Source organism: Fusarium redolens (genome assembly GCF_020744475.1).
Source record: "Fusarium redolens strain MPI-CAGE-AT-0023 chromosome Unknown BKA55scaffold_2, whole genome shotgun sequence".
Taxonomy (NCBI): Eukaryota; Fungi; Ascomycota; class Sordariomycetes; order Hypocreales; family Nectriaceae; genus Fusarium; species Fusarium redolens.
Genome location: NW_025763665.1, coordinates 1,893,441 through 1,915,009, shown reverse-complemented (window position 1 = coordinate 1,915,009; position 21,569 = coordinate 1,893,441). Strand labels below are relative to the sequence as shown.

The window sequence follows — 21,569 nt, the reverse complement described above, 5'->3', positions numbered from 1 at the left end:
ATCATTGCCGAAGGGCCTCGACCAAGCCTCTTTTTTAACTTCACTTCGCCGTAGTGGCCTAAATGCAGACGAGAAGGCCCTGGATGAAAGTAATATCGAAGACTTAGAATCTTGAATTCTTACTCATCTTCGAATGATTCCAGCCGTATGAGCAAATTAATAGGTACCTTAGTACTTAGATACGATGATACTTTCCAGAGTTCAGGTCTCTCCGTCTTGTATCTGCATGGATAGGATTCACCGATGGGGACGGGGTCTCAGCGCTAGACCTGTTCTGGGGACTCAGCCAACTGAACCCTTCAGTAGCTGTGTCTTCAGTTAATTATCCCTTTGGAGGCCAGAGAACCACTTCGTATTCCTGTCATATTACCCCTTCGCTCAGTCTCATCTGCTAAGACCGTTTCTTCTATTCCTCTCGTCTGTCTTTTTGCCTCTTCAAAGACTGTAATTGAAATTTGAACCGTCTACACGAATCTACCTACCTCCTATCACTTATTCCTGAGGTGTCCCTTACGGCGCATCTTGAACCGGCTTCAACATTTAATTTGATGCCCTCGACTTGCTCACGATAGCTGGTGCTGTCGCATACTCTCAGATACTCACTCGAAGACTTCCTCGCCTCTCAGGCGCATTAATACAACTCTCATGGCCCGACCCATGGGGGCGGTTCGTCTCAAGAAGACGAATCCCTTGACCCTCGCGCTCGGAGCGATTCTGTGCATCTTCATCATCGTCTTCCTCGTCTCTCCGTCGGGAAAATCCGTCACCGCTCGCCGATTCGAGTCCATAACAGCAGAGCATCATCTCTCGCCGCCGACCTCACCGTACCGAAAGTCAAAATCCCGATCTGGCGTACCGCTCAAGCCACCACCCGTTGTGCACTACAACCTTAACAATGTCACGATTACGACCTCGCCCATCGCGAACCGAGAAAATGTCCTCATTCTGACCCCAATGTCTCGGTTCTATCCTGGCTACTGGGACAATCTTTTGCGCTTGACTTATCCCCATGAACTTATCACCTTGGGTTTTATCCTTCCCAAGACTAAGGAGGGCAATCAAGCTACCACCGAACTCCAAGAACACATCCACAAGACGCAGAAGCATGGTCGCGAGGGCGACAAATTCAAGAGCATTATCATTCTACGTCAAGATTTTGATCCTGCTATTGTGTCGCAGGATGAAGCCGAGCGCCACAAGCTAAAAAATCAGAAGGCCCGTCGCGAGGTTATGTCAAAGGCCCGAAATTCCCTATTGTTCACAACTCTCGGCCCCGATACCTCCTGGGTCCTGTGGCTAGATGCCGACATTATTGAGACCCCTACAACCCTGATCCAGGATCTCGCCTCCTTTGATAAGCCTCTCATTGTCCCAAACTGCTTCCAGCGATATTACGACGAGGAACATAAGCAAATGGCAGAGCGGCCATACGATTTCAACAGCTGGCAAGATAGCGAGACAGCGCTGGCGCTCGCTGCCAAGATGGGTCCTGATGAAATTCTTCTCGAGGGCTACGCTGAAATGCCTACATATCGAATGCTCATGGCATACCTAGCTGTTGAAGGTGGTGACCGTAATCTGGTCATTCCCCTTGACGGAGTTGGAGGTACTGCCCTCCTAGTCAAGGCAGATGTGCATCGCGATGGTGCCATGTTCCCCCCCTTCCCCTTCTATCATCTTATTGAGACCGAGGGATTCGCCAAAATGGCTAAGCGATTAGGCTGGCAACCATATGGCCTTCCCAATTACAAGGTCAGTTATTTCTCTGTTGCAACCAATATCTGGCACTAATAACTTTCTAGGTCTATCACTATAATGAGTAACATTGCCACGCTTGCATATGGGCAACATGATCTAACTCCTTTTGCGGCCCCTGTCTTCTGATTCTTATGCCAAGAAAACAAGCAAGCTGCCCTGGGATTAGGTCAATCAATAGTTGCTTAATAGCTATTATTGGGCAATTCATGATTCAATTTGGGCGGGTACAGGTCATGGCGTTTAGTAGTGCATCCTCTGAACAATTTTTTTTCAAAACAGAGAGGGGAATGGAAGCCTCGTTGCAAAAAGCGCGATAGCTTCAGGGAAGCTATGATGCCTTGTTAAAGATAAGCATATTGTATTGGTTTACAAATTTCTGTAAGAACATTCGAGCATTCAGTACGAAAGTGGAGGAAGAATCATGGAATAGATCGGCATCTGCGTGTGTTATGCTGTTCAATACAAGTTTTGAGGTCATTCTCGAATAAGTTCTGTCACATATTGTGGATTTTATTTCTCAAAATCGAGATCGAATTGTAACGACATTTGCTAGGAATCATGCCATGCCGCTTGAACAATAAACTCATGAACATCTGTAAGCCCAATCTGACATGCAACTTAAACTAATAAACTTTCCATACGACCATAACTCCAGAATGTACCCACCGAATTCAAACATATCCCCCATGTTAACCCGATTGAAACTCCACAGCCAGTATCTCAAGGCCCCTCATACCGCCCATCAGAATCTCGACACCAGAACTCAACAAGCTTCCTCGTACCAAGCACATCGCCAGAGCGCAACAAGGCCGCAACGTCCACGTTAAGTGGACTATCGGTCTCAGGGCATCCCAACAACATGCGCACGGCTCGAACACACTCTAAGACACTATACGCAGGTGTCCATGCGTCCTTGAGCAGGTCGAGGCAGATCTCGCCAGTTTGAAGGGCAATATTCGGGTGAACAATGGGTGTGACGAACGTCATCTTTGGTGGTGCGAGGGGGTAAGTCGATGGGATGGAGATATTGATAAGCCAGCGTCCCTCTGCAAGATGTTAGTAGGTGAAGATGGCAAAGTCAAGGGATAGACTGACCATCGTAGCCGTGGCCTATATCTCGTCCATTGATGACGGCTTCCCACTCCATCAAGTCACCCTCATTGACTGGTCCAAGACGTTCGATGCCCTTCTCTTCCTTTTGCTCTGTGCTCCACGTATCCAACTCCTTTATCAGTCGTCGACTTGCGCTTCGCGACGCAGCGGCTGAGTTTGATGATGACGGTGGCATTGCTTTGGATGAATGCGATATTAGGGTTAGGTGGAGTAATGATATAGTGAGGAAGTTAATGAATGTTACGAGTTCAAAGGGTTCGGATATGACCCTTGAAGTTGAAGTTGGAGTTGGTAATGGAGATGAGGTTCCGGGCTGGTCTGGGGTCGTGACTTATTTCGTCACGTTTGAGTTGGGCTGTTGAGCTCCCCTCGGCATGCCCAGTTGGCGACTCATTACAGGGGTAAGGTCGGCCAGAGCCGAGGGATGCTCGCTAAGATACTTGTCTGACCTAGGTAAGTACTGTCTAACCCAAGGTACCAACCACCGGGAGTCTAACCCACCCCGTACGGAGTACTAGGTCCCTAATTACTCAACTGCCAGCTCAAGGGGCCAGTGGCTGTGGCAGCGTGGCTCAAGCTCCAATTCTAACGACCCCTTTCATGTGAAAAGGCTTTTACACGATGTCATCCTGGTCATATTCGACAACAAAAATCAATACATGGATGTACTCTGGAAAGACGAATAGATAGTCTACAAACACTGAATAGAGACGTGAATTTTTTGAACAGAAGGGTATTTTCTCCTATAGTCTAGTATCATAACTCTTTATTTTTTTCGTCGCCCACCATTCGCCGCAGGCTTTCGCTTGGACGTGGATGATGAGGTAGAAGTCCGAGGTGGATTTCTCCTGACTGGCTCGGGCTTGGAAGGCTCAGGGGATGACTCTTCAACGACAATCTGAGCTCCACTGCCGACATCATCACTAGATGTCGTCTCTACTGATGCTTCTCTTTCCTCATCAGACTCATCCTCGCTCTCGCTCTCTTCCTCACTTGATCCGTTCATTTGACGGGATCCCTGCCGGGATGCACGCTGAGCTCCTGAGAATTGTCTCCATGATCCAGCTGGGCTCGACGCCTGAGCGCCAGGAACCTGGAACTGGAAGGGGTCGAGGGGAGCCTGGCTCGAGTTCCTACCTCGACGAACAATCACCGAGCTATCAGAAGGCTGACGGCTATTAGAAGGGCCCCTCACTCGACTTTGAGGTCTTTGTGACGATGTCCCTGAGCGTGGTCGGCCGGCTGTCGCTGGTGGTGGGAAATAGCCCATGGAAGGGCGTGACGAACGGTCTTGATCCTCGGTAAGGTTGCTGTTAGAAGAAGATTGCCGGGCTCGCGACTGCGTGCGTGGTTGACTAGATACTGGAGGTGCTTTCTTTTTGCGCGATGACGGCTCGAGCTGGATAAGTGGCACAGCAACTCGCTGGTCCTTGCGCTTCTTGCCGCTCTTCTTCTTCTTCGCTGCCTCGTCTCTTTTACGTCGTCGCTCCAGAGCGCCCATTTCTTCTTCGTTGAGATCGACATCCGTTCTTCCCTTGGCCTTTGCGCGCTCGATTCTGTGCATTGCCGACTGGACCAGCGCTTCCTCCCGATCATGAACAGCCAGCTCGGCAAGATACTGTTCAAACTCCTCATCCTCACTGCTCTCGCTGTCATCCTCCGAGTCCTCCGAATCCTGATAATCACCCCTTCGTACCAAGCCCCTTTCACGATTACCCAAATCTATTCCCGTAAAACGAAGAGAATCGCTGGCAAAGCGGGTACCTGAAGAGGCACCAACACCTCGCGCATCCTCATCTGATTCCAATTCCTCCACACGAACGTCTCTTCCTTGACGTCCGCGAGACGCAGAGTCCCCGTCTGTTCTCCTCCGACTGTGCCTCGATGGTCTTCCCCATTGGGGCGCGAATTCGGGAGATTGCGGCCGACCACCTAGACCGCCTCCCCGGAAAAAGCCTCATCGATGGGCTTGTCCAAAAATGCAGCGTGACCGAGGATGGTCACGCCAGATGCGCCAATGAGCCAGAGCAGGGTAGTGAAAGGTGAAGCAATCAGACCCAGAGGAACGGCGACGCAAACAAGTGCAGTGTAAAGCTGCGAACAAGAAGCACGGAAAGTGCCAATCTCGAGATCATGGCCATCGAGCTTGCCAATGAACCACATGCCGACGACTACAAGGATGATGTCGAAGAGCAGTAGCCAGTTCGTGAGCAGGGCGTAGATGCTCAGCATAACAAAGATAACAGCATAGTTGCTGGAGTAGTGGCTCAGGTTGTAATTGACGCGCGACTGCATCTCAACAAAGTTGGCAGGCTTGGAGAGACGCTTGAAGTCGAGGAACTCGCCAACAGGTCGCAAGTTGGAGAAGCGGCCGCTGAGAGGACCAGATCGAAGGCCCTGGAAGCGATCGCCGAAGTTGAGGCGGGACGTGATAACGTCGAGAGGAATCTGAATGCGAGACATGATGGCTGATTCGTGCGATGAACTCTCGTAGAAAGGTTTTGGTGTTGTTGGTGTGGAAAGAGTATAGAATAGCGAATCGAGTGAATGCTTTTATGGCTTCGGAGGATAGGCAACAGAATTATCGATCAGGAAGAGTGACGAAAGTCAATTGCGTGTTCAATGTGAAAGAATGGATACTCTTGTGATGAGCTGAGTGAATCAATTAAAAGTTAGCGCAATGAAAGAAGTAATAATAGATTCGGATTCAGGCAGCAGAGAAAAGTTGAGGACAAGCTGGCAGGAAGAGATAGCACATGTTAAGGGGATGGGATACGAGGCGCAGACTAATCAAAGGAGAAGCCACAAGCTGACGAAGAGGTAGATAGATAGATAGATACCTTAGGTATCTGGGTAAAAAGGGGCAAACATACCGAGGCGCGGTTTTATCAGCAACTTCGAAAAGGCTTCAAGTCCAAGAATGAACGGAATGTTGCAAGATTGCAGTTGTACTGAAGGTAATGTTGGGAGAAGGGGGAGTTTAATTTGTTTGTTCTGGCAGTTCTGCACTGTAATATCCAGTAAACTGGTACTGCACAGATTCCCGATAAGATTGGCTGTCCCTTTTAGGGGACAACTTTTTTTTCTCCGAGACGTGATTTGCTAGAAGGGCGCGTCTCCTGTCAGCTTCGGCTTCGCTTCAGGGGTGGTCAAGTGTCTCCAACCCAGCAGGGCCAAGACTGATTGATCTCCACAGCTGGAAGGAAATCTCAAGGAGGTACGTACCTCGGAATGGAATCTGCCCCAGAGATGATGAGGTGAATGGAAGGAATTCGATATACACGAAATATTCGGTCAAGGGATGGGTCAGTAAAAATTACTGATCCTCAGCCAGTTCTCAACTGGGCTGGCAGCCCGCAGCAATGCCTCTCCCTTCGATAGAGAGAGGCTCGACGAGTATATTTGGGCTCAGTTCTTGTCGTCTTCTCCTCTCCTTCAACCCAAACAGATGAGGTTTTATTGAAGGAGGGCCATATCAATGACTGACCTAGAAGAGAAGAGGAAGGGAAGGGAAAGGGAGAGGGAAGAGGAGGGACGAAGAAAACTAAATACAAAGGCTAGCTCCGCCTTTTTCTTGCTTCACTCTCGATATACCGGACGGGTACCTAAGAGAAAGTACACAAGAACAAAAATAAACAAACAAAAGAGCCCAACCACGCGCGATACGATCAGCATTGGATCGAATTGCACACCGCAATCCTCTCTTCTTTCCTCTTCCGCTGGGCTCCGATGGGGACGTGGCCATTCCGGGAGCTTGCTTGTAACTTGTACAGCTAAAAACCGGGTTGTAACTTTTTTTCTGCTCCTCTCCAAACAACGCAAATGCAGAGCAGAGCAGAGAGGGGCCTCACGCTTATGCACGCGACACCAGTTGTAGCAAGCCAAGTGGAAGACGAAGCGTCACCGCTATTGATGTGTGCCTCAGCATCTCGCTCCCTGTTACAGACGGATGAACTAGTACCTAGACTAGATTTTGACTTAACTTGGTCTACATTGTTATGAAGTTTATTAGATTGGTGCTTTAGGCGCAGAAGAATGGAATACTTGTTAAACTGTGCTATGAGTAAAAGCTATCAACCTGTCAGAGGGACAACCTAGGCTTTACAAAATACCATATGCAATACAACTCAGCCCATATCAGACCAGGCCACTTCAGCAGAATTGGATCTCTCTCCATCGTATCGTTACACGATCCAACCATCATGATCCACGATCTATCTGTAGATCCACTCAATGTATGCCACTCCAACCTCGAAGCTCCATAGAAAACCGTTCCGAGCTGCCCAAGCAAACTACCTCCGTCCTAGCTCTCCAATGTCGATCGAAAGATTACCCACAACCTTCTAAAGCATCTCATCAAGTTTTGTTCGAGACTGACTCTGAGCGTTTGGCTCGCGGTTCGGTCGGTATCTCAAAAGAACTCAATCCTGTGGAGCTAACTGCAACAAATTCCAACGTGAATGCCTATCTACTGATACCTCGTCTCTCAGACCTTGTCGGATCCTTCATCTTGACTTGCTAGCTACAGAGCAGGACCCGTCGATCCATTGCCGACCCCCGTACCCCCGGACCGCTTCCTTGGCTTGTCTCCGAATCGGCCTGAAGCCGAACCGTTCCAAGCCATTCAATCCCTCCCCTCCACTAGAACTGATTACCATTGCATGAGTGACCGCCATCTGAGAATGGAGATGAGATCCTTTTCCTCGGAACGCAATGCCTTAAAGTAGGCAAATGTCACAACAAGATCAGAGAGCAGTCCGAGCTTCTAAGCACGATATGCCATGAACTCTTTTCTTATGCCATGAAGCAACATCTCAAATTCGTACATCTACATAGGCTATGCGTCAAAATATCATGTTTCAGGATATATGTAAACACAAAGCAATGCAGATGCCAGGCTATCATGCCGCAACAAAGCATGAAATATTCAATAACACGCCCAAAGTTAATGCCTCACTTTATCTCTGATATGCTCTTCCAGCAGCTGTACTCAGCTTGTCTAAAAAAACGCTCGCTATCTCTATTGGCCTTGCCGTGCAACGATATGGGGTATAATTATGAATCGCGAAACACAAACGGACATAACAAAAGAAAGAAACAATGTGCTCAACCATCTTTCGCGCTCACACCTCAAAAAAGTAATCATCGTCTAGACCATCTCGGCTCGGTATCACGCCAGCTCCGGGCTCTGGGCCGTCAAATGCCGTGTCCATTCGGACATTCAATAGTCGGATCTTGAGCCCATACTCGCTCACCAGGTTCACAAGCTTGTTGGTCTCTGCCGTTATGGGCGCTTGGTTCAGTAGCATCAAGAGTCCGTCCAGCCATTCCGAGGCCAGGCTGTGGCTCAGTGGCCACAAAGTAAAGATGGGCTGTTCCTTGCTATCCGTTCCCCTTGCCGCCTCGGCTGGATTCACGAAACTGTAGACTGTGATCTTGGTTGTTGTCTTAGGAGTTGCATCCCTGCCCATCATATCACTCATGGTACTCCGCGTGTCTTCATTGGGTGCTGAAACGTTGGATACAACAGAACTGATAGTGCTGAGATCAACCTTTTCGCCCAACGAATCCAGGCTGGGCGCCGTTACGGTCTTTTCCTCAAAGTCGGCATAGTGTAGATATCGTCGGTTATGAGAGAGTTTAGCATATCGCCAAGGTGTAGGTGTGAATAGTCTGTGCTTCACTGCGCCATTGTCTCGCTTGGGCGTGGGCTTTGAGAACCAAGATCCTTGGAGAAGGCATCGAATTCGCTGCTCCTTAACGAACTGCAGAGCCTCTTGTTTCAGCTCTTCTCTCACTTGTTGTAGATGCTGACCCCAGGTGCTTTCAAACGACATTTCCAACAGGCCCATCTGCTGTTCCCGTAGTCGCGGGACATCGTACTCTTGCATCTCTTCTTCCACCTCGGCCACATCCTTGGTCCTTGTAGCTCCTCCGACAACGCAGTCGACCAGGATCCTAACCAGCTCGGCTACCTTTTCAAAATCACCCTGTTCCGCGCCAGTGAGTTTCCAGACACGGAAGAAGGCATACAAGCCTGCAGTGTGCAGCCGAGACCACTGGAGCAGTAAGGGTCTGAATAATCTGTCGTGGTCTTTGGCTTCCAATAACTGGTACCCTCTGACATCATCCAGATCCGTCTTGTCCACGTCGAAGTGGTCGTACAGTATCATTGTCACAGCGAAACTGGCCCTGGCCACGGGGCAGCGCTCAGGTGCAGGCTTCCCTGCCTGTTCAAGCAGCAGCTTCTGAAATCCATCCTCATTCCTGCGGACGTAGTCGGTCAGGTCCATCATACCCAAGAAACCAGTCATATCGAACTCCTGTGCGGGACTCTCCGTCTCGAATCCAAGTCTCCTCCATTTTTCGGGATTGTGACGCCTGCTACCCTTCTTTCCTGGAGCCTCGTGCGACTCTTGTCCCGGGGAGTGTCCGTTTACGTGAGCTCGCTCCGGTGCACTCGCCAGATGAAGTCCCTTGAGAGCTCTTCGGTGCTCCGGTCGCTCGAGATCAACATCGACTTCGCGCCACTTCCTCAATAGAATTTTGGTTAGCGTTTGGAACTCCAGCATGGGATGCGCCAGGTCCTGAAGCGCAGAACTCTGCATGAGCCTGTGAACTGCCTTGATAAGCCCCAAGTCTTGTAGTCGCTTGATGAACTTGGCCCAATCCTCTCCTGAACCTGCGTTAGCCTTTCCACCATTTGTTGTACTCTCGCCCGATACGGCGTCTCGGATCAGGGCGTTGATCAGCATCAGTGCATTTGCACACAGGGCATGATCTGCACTCTGCAGCTGCTGTATAACCAGCTCGAAGAAGTTCGGGTACACAGCCACGGCGGGTTTCAGGGCGCGGAAGCCAAAGGTTCCTGGTGTTCGGTTCGCGGCATCGCTTTGGTTCGTAGACTGGGAATGACCGACAAGTGCGACCAAGATAGACATGGCTCCTCTAAGAATATTGACAAGAGGGTTTGTAACGATCAATTCGACGACACGCTCGACAAGATCGCTTGCCGTTGGACCTTCGAAGATATCCCATCCCATATCGACTTCCAGCAATCGTGTAAGACTTTGAAGAGAGTATGCGAGCGTGTTACCAGCAGATGTCATGATAAGTCGACGGAGCACGACAAGACCGCCTGAGGATATGAACACATCGGCAAATGCTGGATCATTAATCGAGTTCTGCAGTTTAAATACTGCCATCTTGCGCGAAGCATCTTCATCGCTCGCCATTCGCGCCAGCAGCGCGGGTATGTCTGCTTGATCCATGGTCGAGGTGATGATCCTTTAGGTAAACAAACAGAGAGAAGGGACAACAAAGATCTTATGATGTCGCAATCATTGCCCAATGATGCATATTAAGAAGAGAATTGCATATGTTTCATCTGTGAATTGGGCGATTAAATTGTATGTCGTGTGGTTGAGAGTATAGGAGCAGGAGTGCACCCTGGCTGCGTTTGTGCTGCGTTTCGTCTCCTTAACCAAGGTCCCAAACAAAGACCCTGTCGAAATTAAACCAATTGCCAGAAAATGTTTGGGGAAGCTCTCCACCCTAACTTGGACTTTAGCCTCTCAGAGCTCAGCCAGTTCAGGAGAGGCTTGTGTCTCAGGCCGATGAGAAGGGTTATTGAATGAACCCTGTCAGAAGCATGGCGCTAACTTTTAGTCAGATGTTTGATCTGTGGCGACGAGGCTTATCAAGCCACAGAACGGAAGGCTGGAGTCTTCCATCGCACGTGAGAAGGTACGTACCTCATCAAGCATCTTCGATACCTGCAATTGATTTCCATATTCAACCTCGTAACCTCCGAGTCTTCTTCAACTTGTTGCCGCCCCATATTCTCCTTTCCACCAGAACCGCAACAATGGCCAATTTCCTTGCCTCAATTTTCGGTACAGAGCTTGACAAGGTCAACTGCTCTTTCTACTTCGTAAGTTCTTGCAAACGCGTCTCAGTCGCAAGACCAAGATTACTGACTCTGTTCGCGCGTATGTAGAAAATCGGCGCTTGTCGTCACGGCGATCGCTGCTCGCGAAAACACGTCAAGCCTTCCTACAGTCAGACGATTCTGATGCCCAACCTCTACCAGAATCCGGCATACGATCCCAAAAATCGAATGAATCCTTCTCAACTCCAGAACCACTTCGACGCCTTCTACGAGGATATCTGGTGTGAGCTTTGTAAATACGGCGAGCTGGAGGAGCTTGTTGTTTGTGACAACAACAATGATCGTGAGTCGTTTTCTTTCCCGAATTCTGTCGAGTTTGCAAATGCTAACTTCAAACAGACCTGATTGGCAACGTCTACGCCCGCTTCAAGTATGAAGAGTCAGCCCAGAAGGCCTGCGATGAGCTTAACAGCCGATGGTATGCTGCGCGCCCGATATACTGCGAACTAAGTCCTGTTACCGACTTCCGCGAGGCCTGTTGTCGACTTAACTCTGGCGAAGGTTGTGTTCGAGGAGGGTTCTGCAACTTCATCCACCGAAAGAACCCTAGCGAAGAACTCGATCGCGATCTTACTCTCAGCACAAAGAAGTGGCTTAAGGAGCGCGGTCGCGATGAGAAGAGCGCGTCTCGATCACCTACACCTGAACCCACAAGACGTCGCTTCTAGCGGCTTATATACAGATACTGTGTGGTAAAGGACATTCGATGGGAAGATATGCAATATGGATGGCACGGTCATGGCGTTATAGGGGCTGGGGGTTTGTTCTAATAGTTTTTATGTAAGGATTCTTGGGCGATTCAACCATTACGGATACCCCTCCCTTCATCAAATATATCTCAAAAAAGAATACTGCAGTAGTCACCTGGCGGAGGCCGGTGTTGAAACCCTTCTGACTCATTGTAAACCCACGGAGAATGCAAAAAACCCGTGTATAACTAATCCCGATGCGCGCCGATGTTGATATAGCCTGCCTATCCCCTGCTTCCGTCTTAGTCCGACTGTTCCAAAGTCAGTCCTCGCTGCCTCTATATCTAAGAGATAATTGATATTCATTTTTTCATTGGTTTTATTGTTGTGTGGTAGGCGGTAAGTCCTTTTTCAGATCGTTTGTGAAGTCAATCAGCGGTCCATCAGCTTGCTTTCCCGTGGAGCTGAGCAAGCCTTGAATCTCAGATTGCTTTGTTGCTTGTTCAGCAACAGGTTTCTGATCCGGCTTAGCAGCCGCAGGTGTTTCGTCAAAGTTGATGAGGTTATCGTCGATGTGATTCTCAACCGGTTGAGCTGATGCTGTTTGAGCAGGCTTGGCAGAAGGGCTGTGCGGAGGGATGACGTTTCGTTGGTTAGACTTTTGTCCTTTGACGATGGGATAGATTGCCATGATTTGCTCAGCTTGCTTCTCGGGAGTCGCAGCATGATCACTTGAAACAAGTTAGTGGAATGTCAACTACATAAGTTTGTCAGCACTTACATATTGGCGTTTATGACCCATTCCAGATCTTCTTCGCCTTCTTCCAGTCCACCGGGACCACCTTGGACTCTCCTGAATAGTCGTGGGTGCCACTCGATATTTTCCTGTGCTCGTTGGGCAGCCTCCTCACGTTGTCGATCCTCAATCTTGGTCTTCTCGTCTGTGGCAAGTTCGTGGTTACGGTCCTTGACAGCTCTGGCCGTCTTGTCCCAGAGTCGCTGAGACTCTCGTTCCTCTTGCTCCTCGATTGGTCGAACAGTTGGTGGCGAGGGCTTTGATCTCAAAGCGTTGAAGAACATCTCTCGGTGACCAGTCTAATCAAATTAGCCTAAAGATGAGCTTGTGTTGTAAATGGTTGCACCAACCGTCACGTCTTTGATGTACATCTCCTCGCTCCAGAGGCCAGAGAGCTCAAACAAGATCTCGCCAGTGCTCTCCCTCTTGATCACTCCGCCAATGGCATTGTAAGTACCACCAACCCAGCCTTTTGTTTTGAAGTCGACATCAGCAACCAGGTCGAGTTCAGGACATCGGACAAAGCTATGATCTCCAAGCTCGTACTTCATTTTACCAAACAGAATGCCTCGGGCATACATGTTTGGTTGGGTGAGAATACTGCCATCCTGTTAGAAAATACACACCGAAATATGCGCTGTAAAGCCAAACAGCCATGCAAGGGTTGAATGCGTTGCGTCAACATACTATTGCTCTCCCTTTGCAGGGTCCTTGCCACGGTTCAGCAAACTCAGAAATGCAATACCTTCCATCAGACTGGCGGCAGAGTTTCCCAGGAAACGACTCCGAGGCTTGAGAGTTCCGTCGATACGAATGTGGTGGTCTGGAGCCATGTAGAAGTAACTCGACTTGGGCGGGTGGTGGGAAGTCTGTTCAGAAATGTAATATGCGCGCTTTCCATCCTCAAAGTCCCAGTAACAAGTGAAAATTTCACCCAGAATAGGATTTAGGGGCTTCTTGACGCCTCTACAGATTGTCAGTAACTGGCGCATCGACATCGACGATAGGCACAAACTCACGGAGGACGAATATGCCAACCACTGAGGTAGAACTTGACTACGGATACGAAGCGCTCGACGGGGTCATCTATGGATGGAATCTGGAGGAGCATTTCGGGGTGGCACATGAAGCTGCAGCCAACAAGTTAACTTCAGGTTGTCATGATTTAGACAGGGGATTTCACTTCGTGATGCGCTCGAGCATACTGCGGGGTTCGAGAATAAAGGTGGGAAGAACGACACGACTGAGATCGGCCCCAGGTCGCAGTTGGGAGATAATATGGGAGAGGACTTGAATCCATCACGATAGTCAGTTCAAGGTCGAATGGCCGAGGCGGTTCGAGTCGCGATCGCACCGTTACTGCGAAAGTCGACGCAACCTGCAACGAAGGAGGGGCTCACCATTGCCCTGATCGGGCTCCATCACTAGGGTGTCATCCTCAGCGTCGGGACCACGAGGGTCATCAGTGGAGGAGCGAGTGCCTGCAGGTTGCGAAAACCAGTTTGTCAACATGACGACTCTTCAGCGGCCAACGAAAGAAAAAAAGAAAAAAATTCAAGAAAAATATAAGGGAATTTGGAGGGGTGCAGATTTGGGAGGGGCAGAACAGAACTCGATCGATAACTATGAAGTCAGGGATAGGGACAGGGACGGAGGATTCGGATTTACTGAGTGGGGATCCAATGTGAAGGGTTGTGGGCGAGAGAGCGCTTGAACCGAATAGAGAAGAGAACAGAACAGAGGGGGCCGCCCTTCACTAGAGCTCCAAGCTACCTATGCCGGTACTGCAGCCTCTAGGTGACGGTCTTGAAAAAGGGAGACACCAACGTAAATTCAGTGTACAGGCGGAAGATTCCATGTGGTCGATTGCGCAGTGAAGCTGTCACAAGAGGTTCCGATTCTTTTATAAGACAAGAAAGAAGATGGACAAACTCACTCGCGATGCTGCCGGTCCTTCGGCGTCCATGAGAGACTAGACCCATGACCATTGTTTCTTGCTGCTAGAGGTTGCTGCCTACGTTGGTTTCCAGACGGTTTCGTTTGCTGAGGCTATCAAAGAATGTCGGTATGGACAACAGCCAGATGAACGTACGGGACCACAGTCCTGTAGAGGCGCAGTTCGAGCTTTGTTGGGTTGGGTGCGGGGGCCTTTATATGATGTATGATGAAGCCACAGTTGGGACAGTCACAGCGGGAAGAGAGCTGGAGCTCAAGTGGAGCTTGAGAAATAGCGATATCGTTTGCGAGCGGTAGTTCAGCGGAGGCGACGGAGTGAGAATATTTGGTATGGATTGTAAGGTAGAGTTGAGCGTGGTGGTATTGACTGGAGAGAAAAAGATATTAAGAAACGATAAGGCAGTCACCCAAGGCACCAAAGTAGGGAGAAGAGGGTAATAGCTAAGCTATGGCAATGACGGAACGGATGGCCCGGTGCGAACAAAAACGGTCTAGAAATGACCAAAGTGACGCCAGGGGAGAGGATGGGCACTGAAAAGATCACGTTTCTCAACACCTTCCAAGGCAGATTAACATCAGGTAGGTAGTGGTAGTGGAGGTAGTGATGGCAAGTGGCGGCATCAACCATCTGAGCAGGCATCGAGAATAAGGCTACCTATGTAATCAAGATCCAATCATTTCTGAGAATCAATTCAGCAGATCTGCCCCGCGATGGAGAAGGATTGTCGTTGCCTTGACCAGGAGGTGGGGGCTGATATCTGCCCTGACTGCCAAGGAATAACCCTGACGAGTCAAGATGTTCCCAACTGTTATGAATTTTTGTTTTTGTACACCTATTCCTTGTAGAGGTATCTATCTAGTAGTTGATATGAGTATTTTCCTCTAAACTAGTACCTGTCGTAAAGAATTGTAGCACTAGTAGTTGATGAATATTCTGGTGTCATAAGCTGAAGCTCACTGGAGCTAACAGGGAGCTTAGCTTGAACTACGTCAGAGCCATGAGCTCACACACACCGACCATTCCAGCCAAGCAGGAACTTCACTCAATCGAATCAGTGCAGACTGTACCACAGTGAATGATATCATCCACATTGGAGTGGAGGTCTAACAAGTACAAAAAGAACGAGTGGCTGTTTTCAGACTGTCTGTTAAAGGACCACTAGTAGATAATGGATAATAAATATACACTCTGTTTGGATGGGTGAGCGATTAAATATACCTAAGGAAGCCAAATAGCTGCTAACTCACATCCAATGTCAAGACATAAACGAATCCAGTTAAGATGGAGCTCAGATACTTCAAGGTATCCTCGTATTGTCACAATACGAACGCTTGATCCAATCACGAGCGATCAAGTTTCGGCCCCACTCGGCCCGGGTCCTCTAGACCCTTTCTTCTAAGGCTGAGGCTCATCTGGGCTTGGGTGTGTGCAGTAAAAACCTCCTAACGGTGCAGCATAATTTGTCGTTAACAGTATTTTAATATTGTCTCTCTACCGGCTGTTTGCATAACCAGTCGATAAGAGTATAACCTGCTCTTGGTTGTTCTATCTCCTTTTTACCATCCAAGCCCTAATGGACGATATCATCTACTCGTAGAGTGGTCTGTCTCCCTCTGATTCTCACTCCCTCTCCTCTTGGTATTCAATGATATGATAAAGCATTCCCACATAAAAAAAATGCAATGTGGCTTTCTTCAGGTGACGCTTCTCCAAGGCCGGCACTTCCGACAAAATCAAACTGAGGTACCATCGTGTGCTCGAGGCGACCCATGAATCATTCCAGATCGCTTGGGGCCTTATTTCAAATATAGCCCATATACAAGTCCAGCTTCTTTTCGTTCTCGCGACTTCGGCTTCTCAATGTCTCCGTCGTCCGAGAATACCGGTCTAACTCGACATGTTGCTCTAACTATTCCATCAGGTACGGGTTTCGGACTCTGTGACACCCCGGACCTCCGATTCGTCTTCCTGGCGGCATTTGAGCTGTCGCGATATCCCTCACTCATTTGACACTTCCATCTTGGGTATAAAGAATCTCATCTCGGCCTGTTGTTCGGCTTCAAAGACGCTTGCGTCTTACTGCCATACTACTGCTCTTCAACAACGGTTCATTTCTTTTTTGAACCCTTAATTGGCGCCGGTAAGCACTGTGCTAGCGCATCTCGGTCTGTTCATTATCAGCATTGTCTAAGTCAGTTTTCATTCTATTCACTCACCTGACTCGTTCTCAAACAAAATCGAAATATCGTCATGCTCGCCTGGTAAATCTGGGAGGTCGAGGCAGACAAATGCCATATCGTCGTAGTCACCGTCTTTGTCTGCTGGTAGTCGTGGTAGAGGGAACTTGGCGTCAACGAACTTGATACCACACTTGCTGCTTCGCTGTACACTCTCATAAACGTCGGTCCCCTTCAAGAGGAAATTCATGCAGTGTCCGTGATGGAAGTCCTCAAAGAAGGCCAATAACTGTAGCTGCTTGTCTTCCTGTCGTATGACCTGGATTCGGGTGTATCCTGCTTCCCATTTCTTATGGATTGGTACAACCATACGACGTCGCTGGATCGCAAAGGTCACTGCAAGGGCGTCGAAGATCACCTCGAACCCTGTCATTGCATATTGGAAATCGTGCAGGTCTTTCAAGTTATTGAACTCGAACGTTCGAATGGTTTGGTTGTGCCTCAGCAGCTGCAATGCATCCGACATATTTCTAGGAAGCTCTTTGGGCACCTGGGCCTCAGAGACCGAGATAGTCATGTCCTTTTGTGGTTGCCGAAGAACTCGGAAGACTTTAGCGTTGCTCACTTCCAGCCTAACACGTAACTCTCCAGGTGCCACATTGATGCGATCAGCAACATTACCATTCTGGTAGTCTATTACAACTTTGAGGTGATCGGCCAACACTGTTGGTGGCATATCTCCGCCATACTCATCGTTGACCACTCTCGCAGCCTTCCAAGGCATGCGACTGAATGGAGCCATTCCCAAAGGCTCACGGAGACTTTGAGCCACAGAGAAGTTCTTGAGTGGCACGTCTGAGTAAATCTTCTCATCATGATCCAGAGCGGTTCCAGTAAGAATCGAGTGAAACTTGATCCTTGCCTTGTCATCACTAAACACCATCACCATGCGACCCTTGGATTTGCCGTTCTCATACTTGATAGCCAAAGAGGGGGCATCGCCGTCACCGCGAAAGAAACCGAACTGGACAGGTTGAGCTGGGGAATACACATGTTGAACACCACTTAGTGTCCTTGTCTTTGGTCCAGTCACCACCGCGATTCGGAAGCCAAGATGCCATGTACGAGTAGCTGCAGGGCCGTTCTCTTTGTAAAGCTTTTCAAAAAGCGAGATCTCACAATATGGTGTTGGCTCCTTGGGGAATTGACGATAGTTAGGGTCTGCATCCATAACCTGGAACGACCGCAATGTTGACCTAAATACCATGCTCTCGTCGCTTCGTGGATAAAGGGAGTTGTTGACCTTGCTTCCAAAATCGTACATATTCCACAGTGTTCTGAAATCTTGCTGAACGAGTTGAATGGTCAACATGAAGCCACGTCGTAATCGAATGTCGACCGTGCATGTTTCCTTTCGCCATCGCACATCGTCCCAGATTGGACCAACGTTCTTGTTTTCTTGAATAACAAGCTGCACGTGGCCGTTCTGACTGGCGAGGATGAATACAAGCCCCGTAGACTTCTGCGGGCGAACCATGGAGAGCAAACACGGAAAATAGAGCTTTTGATCTTCGTGCCCTTGTTCCATAAGATAGGCATCAGCTTGCACTCTGCCATAGTTGAAGTTATCGGCAGTATCGCCCACCGGTAGAGAATCAAGGAGTCTCAACTTAGACATTGGGCTTGTCATCGCTGTGAGACCCGAAGCCCAGTTGCCAGAAAGAAGAGCAATCATATCTTGGCTCAGAGGTGGGTACTCAACCCATATTGACTTGTCAATGCTCTGTGGTAAAAATGCATCTTCAGGGGGCAAGAAGCCGTTTCGTTTCATAGACATGGCCAACTTCTTAAGCGCTGAGACCAGACTCGTGCTAACGTCGTCGACTTCGGGATCAATTTCAATCCCCTGCGCTTGTGCAATTTCTGGAATGACGAGTTCGCAAAGCCAGAATGCTTTGGCCAAATTAGCATATGCTTGCTGGCGGTCCCTGTCGTTTTGCATCTGGCCCTGGGGAGAATTGGGCCTCTCCCTGATTGCAACCTCCAAACCCATGCGACCCTTGAGAAACCACCATAGTGCGCCACGACCGAATTCGATCAATGAACAGGTCGACAGAGGCTTCACAGATTCTGCATGGAGGCGGAAGAGCTCAAAAAGATGACTTGTCCTGGAGGTGAAGGTCTCGAGGGCTTGCTCAGCAGCTGCGGAAGTACCATCAGCGACTCTTACAGACAGTGCTCTAGAAGCCATCATGGGAGGAGCACGTTGCGGTGCGATACTCGGCTGTCTTGACAATTGGTTGACTTCGGAGGTCGGAGTAGAGGTTGCAGAAACTGCAGTGGGAGCTGGAGCCTGAGCCCCAGGCGGTGACCCAGATGGACCAGGAGCAGAAGCTGGAACTGCAGCTGGGGGCGCAGGAGGAGAATATGAGGAAGAGTTGGAATGGAGAGAAGCTGCAGGGCTGTACTCGAGGCTCGGTTTCGAGACTTGAGCTTCGGGAGATGGAGGCCCTCGTCTTCGTGATTCAACTGGAGAAGACGAAAGAGGCGTGGCGGAATGGGGGTCGTCCCAATTGTGTGAGGATGCAGAGGTGGCGCTGGCAACCCGAGCAGCTTCAGCAAAAGCTCGGCCTTCTGCTTCTCGCTGCTGCGCAGAATGAATCTCGATGTATGACCTCCTATTCTCATCTTGTCTTGCTGCTGCACCTAAAAACCTCGCGCCTATTGGTCTTCCTGGGCTAAGTGTGTGCTGTTGTGCAGATACAGGTGAGACCAGCTCGTCTGATTTAGAATTACGGTCAAGTCCAGCCTCAGACTCTTCATCGGATTCGGGTGTGTAAATTGACGAGAAGCCTGTTTGGGTTCGGGACAAAGGCTTTGGTCGGAAATCGTCTACTGGTGAAACTGAAGCAGCTGAATCGGGAGGGGGGGGTCGTCCTGGCGGCATTGGGGCTCTACGATGAGCTGGAGGTTGTGGTGGTTGTGGTGGTTGTGATGGTTGCGGTTGTTGCTTGGGACGGGCCGCTTTGCGCTTCGAGATCTCTTGAGTTGGGATCTCGGACTCATCACCTCCTTCACCAATGACTTCAGGAGCAGCATCATCAAACCTCACCGTCAGACCTTTCTTGTTGGGCCGTGGGCTTCGTCTCGGTGACTTTGTAGCGTCAGGTCGACCTGCGACGAGAGGACGGTTTTGCTGGGCTGCATGATTAAGTCCTAAAGCTTGAGGATAACGAGAGATTGATGTGGTGTCAAGCTTGGCTAGCTTTGGAAGCGACGACGGCGGGGGAGGCGGGGGAGGATTTGTGATTGTTAGGTTATCCGAGGAGCTGTGGAGGAATGATTCGACATTGGCAGCGGACCGCGCTTCTTCGCCTTTGCGGTCTTTAGCACCAAACAGCTTGCCCATAAGGCGGTCTCTCCTCGAAGAGCGCCCATCAGGGACCTGGATGGTAGGTATGTCGTTCTCCATGGGGAATATAATGCGGAGGGGAAGCGAAAGGTTCAGCACACCGACATTGACCCAAGGAGAAGAAACTGAGCGTTTAGGATAGTAAGCACAGAACGCCTATGTCTTTGCAGGAACGGAGAGACGTGGTTCCTGGTCGCTGTCACCTCTGCTGGAACGATTACAGGACGGTACCGGAGCAGTAGAGATAGTGGAGTCGTCCAATGAGGCAGGCTTGTTTCTGGCGACACGAGGATCAACTGTCGGACATGTGGGGATGTAGGCGGTTGTATGTGGCGCTTGACGGTCGGCCAAACCTCAAAGCAGGTTGGGCGGTATAGTTGTTCAGTTCTTTGTGGCGAGTCTGACAAAGGGTCAAAGAGTCGTCGAGAGTTAGGTGATATCTGCGATAAGCAATCGTGGGCGGAGTTGAAGTGAAAGTGAGCTAAGGTAAGGTACCTAGGTAGCTATTGGCAACGGCGGATGGTGTATGGCGGGGAAGATAGAGGTGAGGCGTCGTGTGCTGCTTCGATGCAGGCCTCCAGATCGAACAAGAACCGAGAATATTAGGGGGGAAAGAAAGAAAAAGGAAGTGCACGAGATTCGTAAACAGATCAGACACGCAATGGCCAATCCAATCTGTGTATGTGTGTGTATGTACAACCACCCTCTAGGCTCGAATGTTACAGCAGAATGTTGGGCAGATGGGAGAACACCCTCAGCCCAGGATGAGACCGCACCTACTGCGTTGCGTTGCGTTGCGTTGCGCTGTTCTACGCTACGCTACGACTGAAGTCAAGTGCACAGGCAATTCCCCTTTGTCGCCAGGGCACCAACTCAGGCTCCAGTTGCGGGCAGGGGAGAGCACCAGCAGGGATGGGCGGAGCAAGGATGGTAGTGGGAGAAATGTGCCAAGAAAGGGTCTTTTTTTTTCCCTTCCTACTTTATTTCCTCGTACTTGGTAGGGCGAGCGGCTCATCTATCGTATAGGACGAATTGGATATAAAGAAGTGGATGAGAAAGAGATGTGGCTGATTGGATCCAGTTGAATACCGATACAGGTACTAAGTCAATATGGAAGTCAGTAAGGTACGTTCTAACAGTGCCAACTCAACACCAATATCAAAGACAAAGTAAAGAGGATGGAACAGAACAGAGGGGAAATAGAAAGATGAGGTCAGAAAAGAGAGGGGAGGTGAGTTTGTGACAGGCCGGGTATGTGTGCCTGACTTACTGAAGTACCCGTGAGCGATGATCCAGGGGAGTTTCAGAGTCACAGGGATCAGCATCACAGGGCAGCAAGTGAGTGGTCCCTGTTTGGGCCCGGCCAAGTCAAGACCAATTTACCTGGCAACAGCCAAATCAAGATTTACAGGAATAATCATCAACACGACAATTGCGGTACATACACGAGTTATTTAACACGCCTAGCAAACGTGGACTCTGGAGATCGCCAACGTTAGGCTAATAGACGGTCGGGGTACTGTCTCTCCAATGCGGTAGGGCAAGATACTTCGATGGTGTCAGCTCCGGTCTATGTTTGCCGTGTACTCCGTACCGCATGATGAACGAGATGTTAGATGTGCCCAAAGCTTCGTCATTGTAAGATACGAATAATGACTCTCGACATAAATTACCTTGCCAGACCACCTGACTCCTCCTCCAGAGCCATCATGCTAT

General features: G+C 49.6%; 7 protein-coding genes across 7 annotated transcripts; 2 read left to right on the top strand and 5 right to left on the bottom strand.

Moving 5' to 3' along the window:
- Positions 1-520: 520 nt before the first annotated feature.
- BKA55DRAFT_170959 (Anp1-domain-containing protein) lies at positions 521-2,237 on the top strand. Its single transcript, XM_046185012.1, has 2 exons — positions 521-1,752; positions 1,803-2,237. Exons 1-2 carry the CDS (start codon positions 646-648, stop codon positions 1,821-1,823), a joined length of 1,128 nt encoding a protein of 375 aa, XP_046055068.1. The 5' UTR covers positions 521-645; the 3' UTR covers positions 1,824-2,237.
- Positions 2,238-2,478: 241 nt separating this feature from the next.
- BKA55DRAFT_500026 (ubiquitin-conjugating enzyme/RWD-like protein) lies at positions 2,479-3,046 on the bottom strand (the record flags this gene model as incomplete). The annotated part of the gene is made up of 2 exons (XM_046186710.1): positions 2,479-2,804; positions 2,854-3,046. The coding sequence occupies 2 exons, from the start codon at positions 3,044-3,046 to the stop codon at positions 2,479-2,481; spliced, it is 519 nt and encodes a 172-aa protein (XP_046055067.1).
- Positions 3,047-3,637: 591 nt separating this feature from the next.
- On the bottom strand, positions 3,638-5,334 carry BKA55DRAFT_684513 (PRA1 family protein-domain-containing protein; the record flags this gene model as incomplete). Its single annotated transcript, XM_046198651.1, has 2 exons — positions 3,638-4,812; positions 4,863-5,334. The coding sequence occupies 2 exons, from the start codon at positions 5,332-5,334 to the stop codon at positions 3,638-3,640; spliced, it is 1,647 nt and encodes a 548-aa protein (XP_046055066.1).
- Positions 5,335-7,994: 2,660 nt separating this feature from the next.
- BKA55DRAFT_684512 (ELMO/CED-12 family-domain-containing protein) lies at positions 7,995-10,142 on the bottom strand (the record flags this gene model as incomplete). Its single annotated transcript, XM_046198650.1, has 1 exon — positions 7,995-10,142. One exon carries the CDS (start codon positions 10,140-10,142, stop codon positions 7,995-7,997), a length of 2,148 nt encoding a protein of 715 aa, XP_046055065.1.
- Positions 10,143-10,738: 596 nt separating this feature from the next.
- On the top strand, positions 10,739-11,490 carry BKA55DRAFT_500217 (uncharacterized protein; the record flags this gene model as incomplete). The annotated part of the gene is made up of 3 exons (XM_046186733.1): positions 10,739-10,804; positions 10,871-11,105; positions 11,162-11,490. 3 exons carry the CDS (start codon positions 10,739-10,741, stop codon positions 11,488-11,490), a joined length of 630 nt encoding a protein of 209 aa, XP_046055064.1.
- A 400-nt stretch (positions 11,491-11,890) lies between these two features.
- On the bottom strand, positions 11,891-13,819 carry BKA55DRAFT_589685 (uncharacterized protein; the record flags this gene model as incomplete). The annotated part of the gene is made up of 7 exons (XM_046194980.1): positions 11,891-12,242; positions 12,293-12,606; positions 12,658-12,907; positions 12,995-13,273; positions 13,327-13,437; positions 13,491-13,596; positions 13,708-13,819. 7 exons carry the CDS (start codon positions 13,817-13,819, stop codon positions 11,891-11,893), a joined length of 1,524 nt encoding a protein of 507 aa, XP_046055063.1.
- Positions 13,820-16,372: 2,553 nt separating this feature from the next.
- On the bottom strand, positions 16,373-19,913 carry BKA55DRAFT_684509 (uncharacterized protein; the record flags this gene model as incomplete). Its single annotated transcript, XM_046198649.1, has 2 exons — positions 16,373-16,431; positions 16,481-19,913. The coding sequence occupies 2 exons, from the start codon at positions 19,911-19,913 to the stop codon at positions 16,373-16,375; spliced, it is 3,492 nt and encodes a 1,163-aa protein (XP_046055062.1).
- Positions 19,914-21,569: the final 1,656 nt, after the last annotated feature.

What these genes read in the sequence shown, in the direction of transcription:
- BKA55DRAFT_170959 (XM_046185012.1), top strand. Translation starts at nt 646, where the DNA reads ATGGCCCGACCCATGGGGGCGGTTCGTCTCAAGAAGACGAATCCCTTG. An exon ending in ATGGCCTTCCCAATTACAAG is followed by an intron (nt 1,753 to 1,802) that starts GTCAGTTATTTC and finishes ATAACTTTCTAG; the next exon opens with GTCTATCACTATAATGAGTA.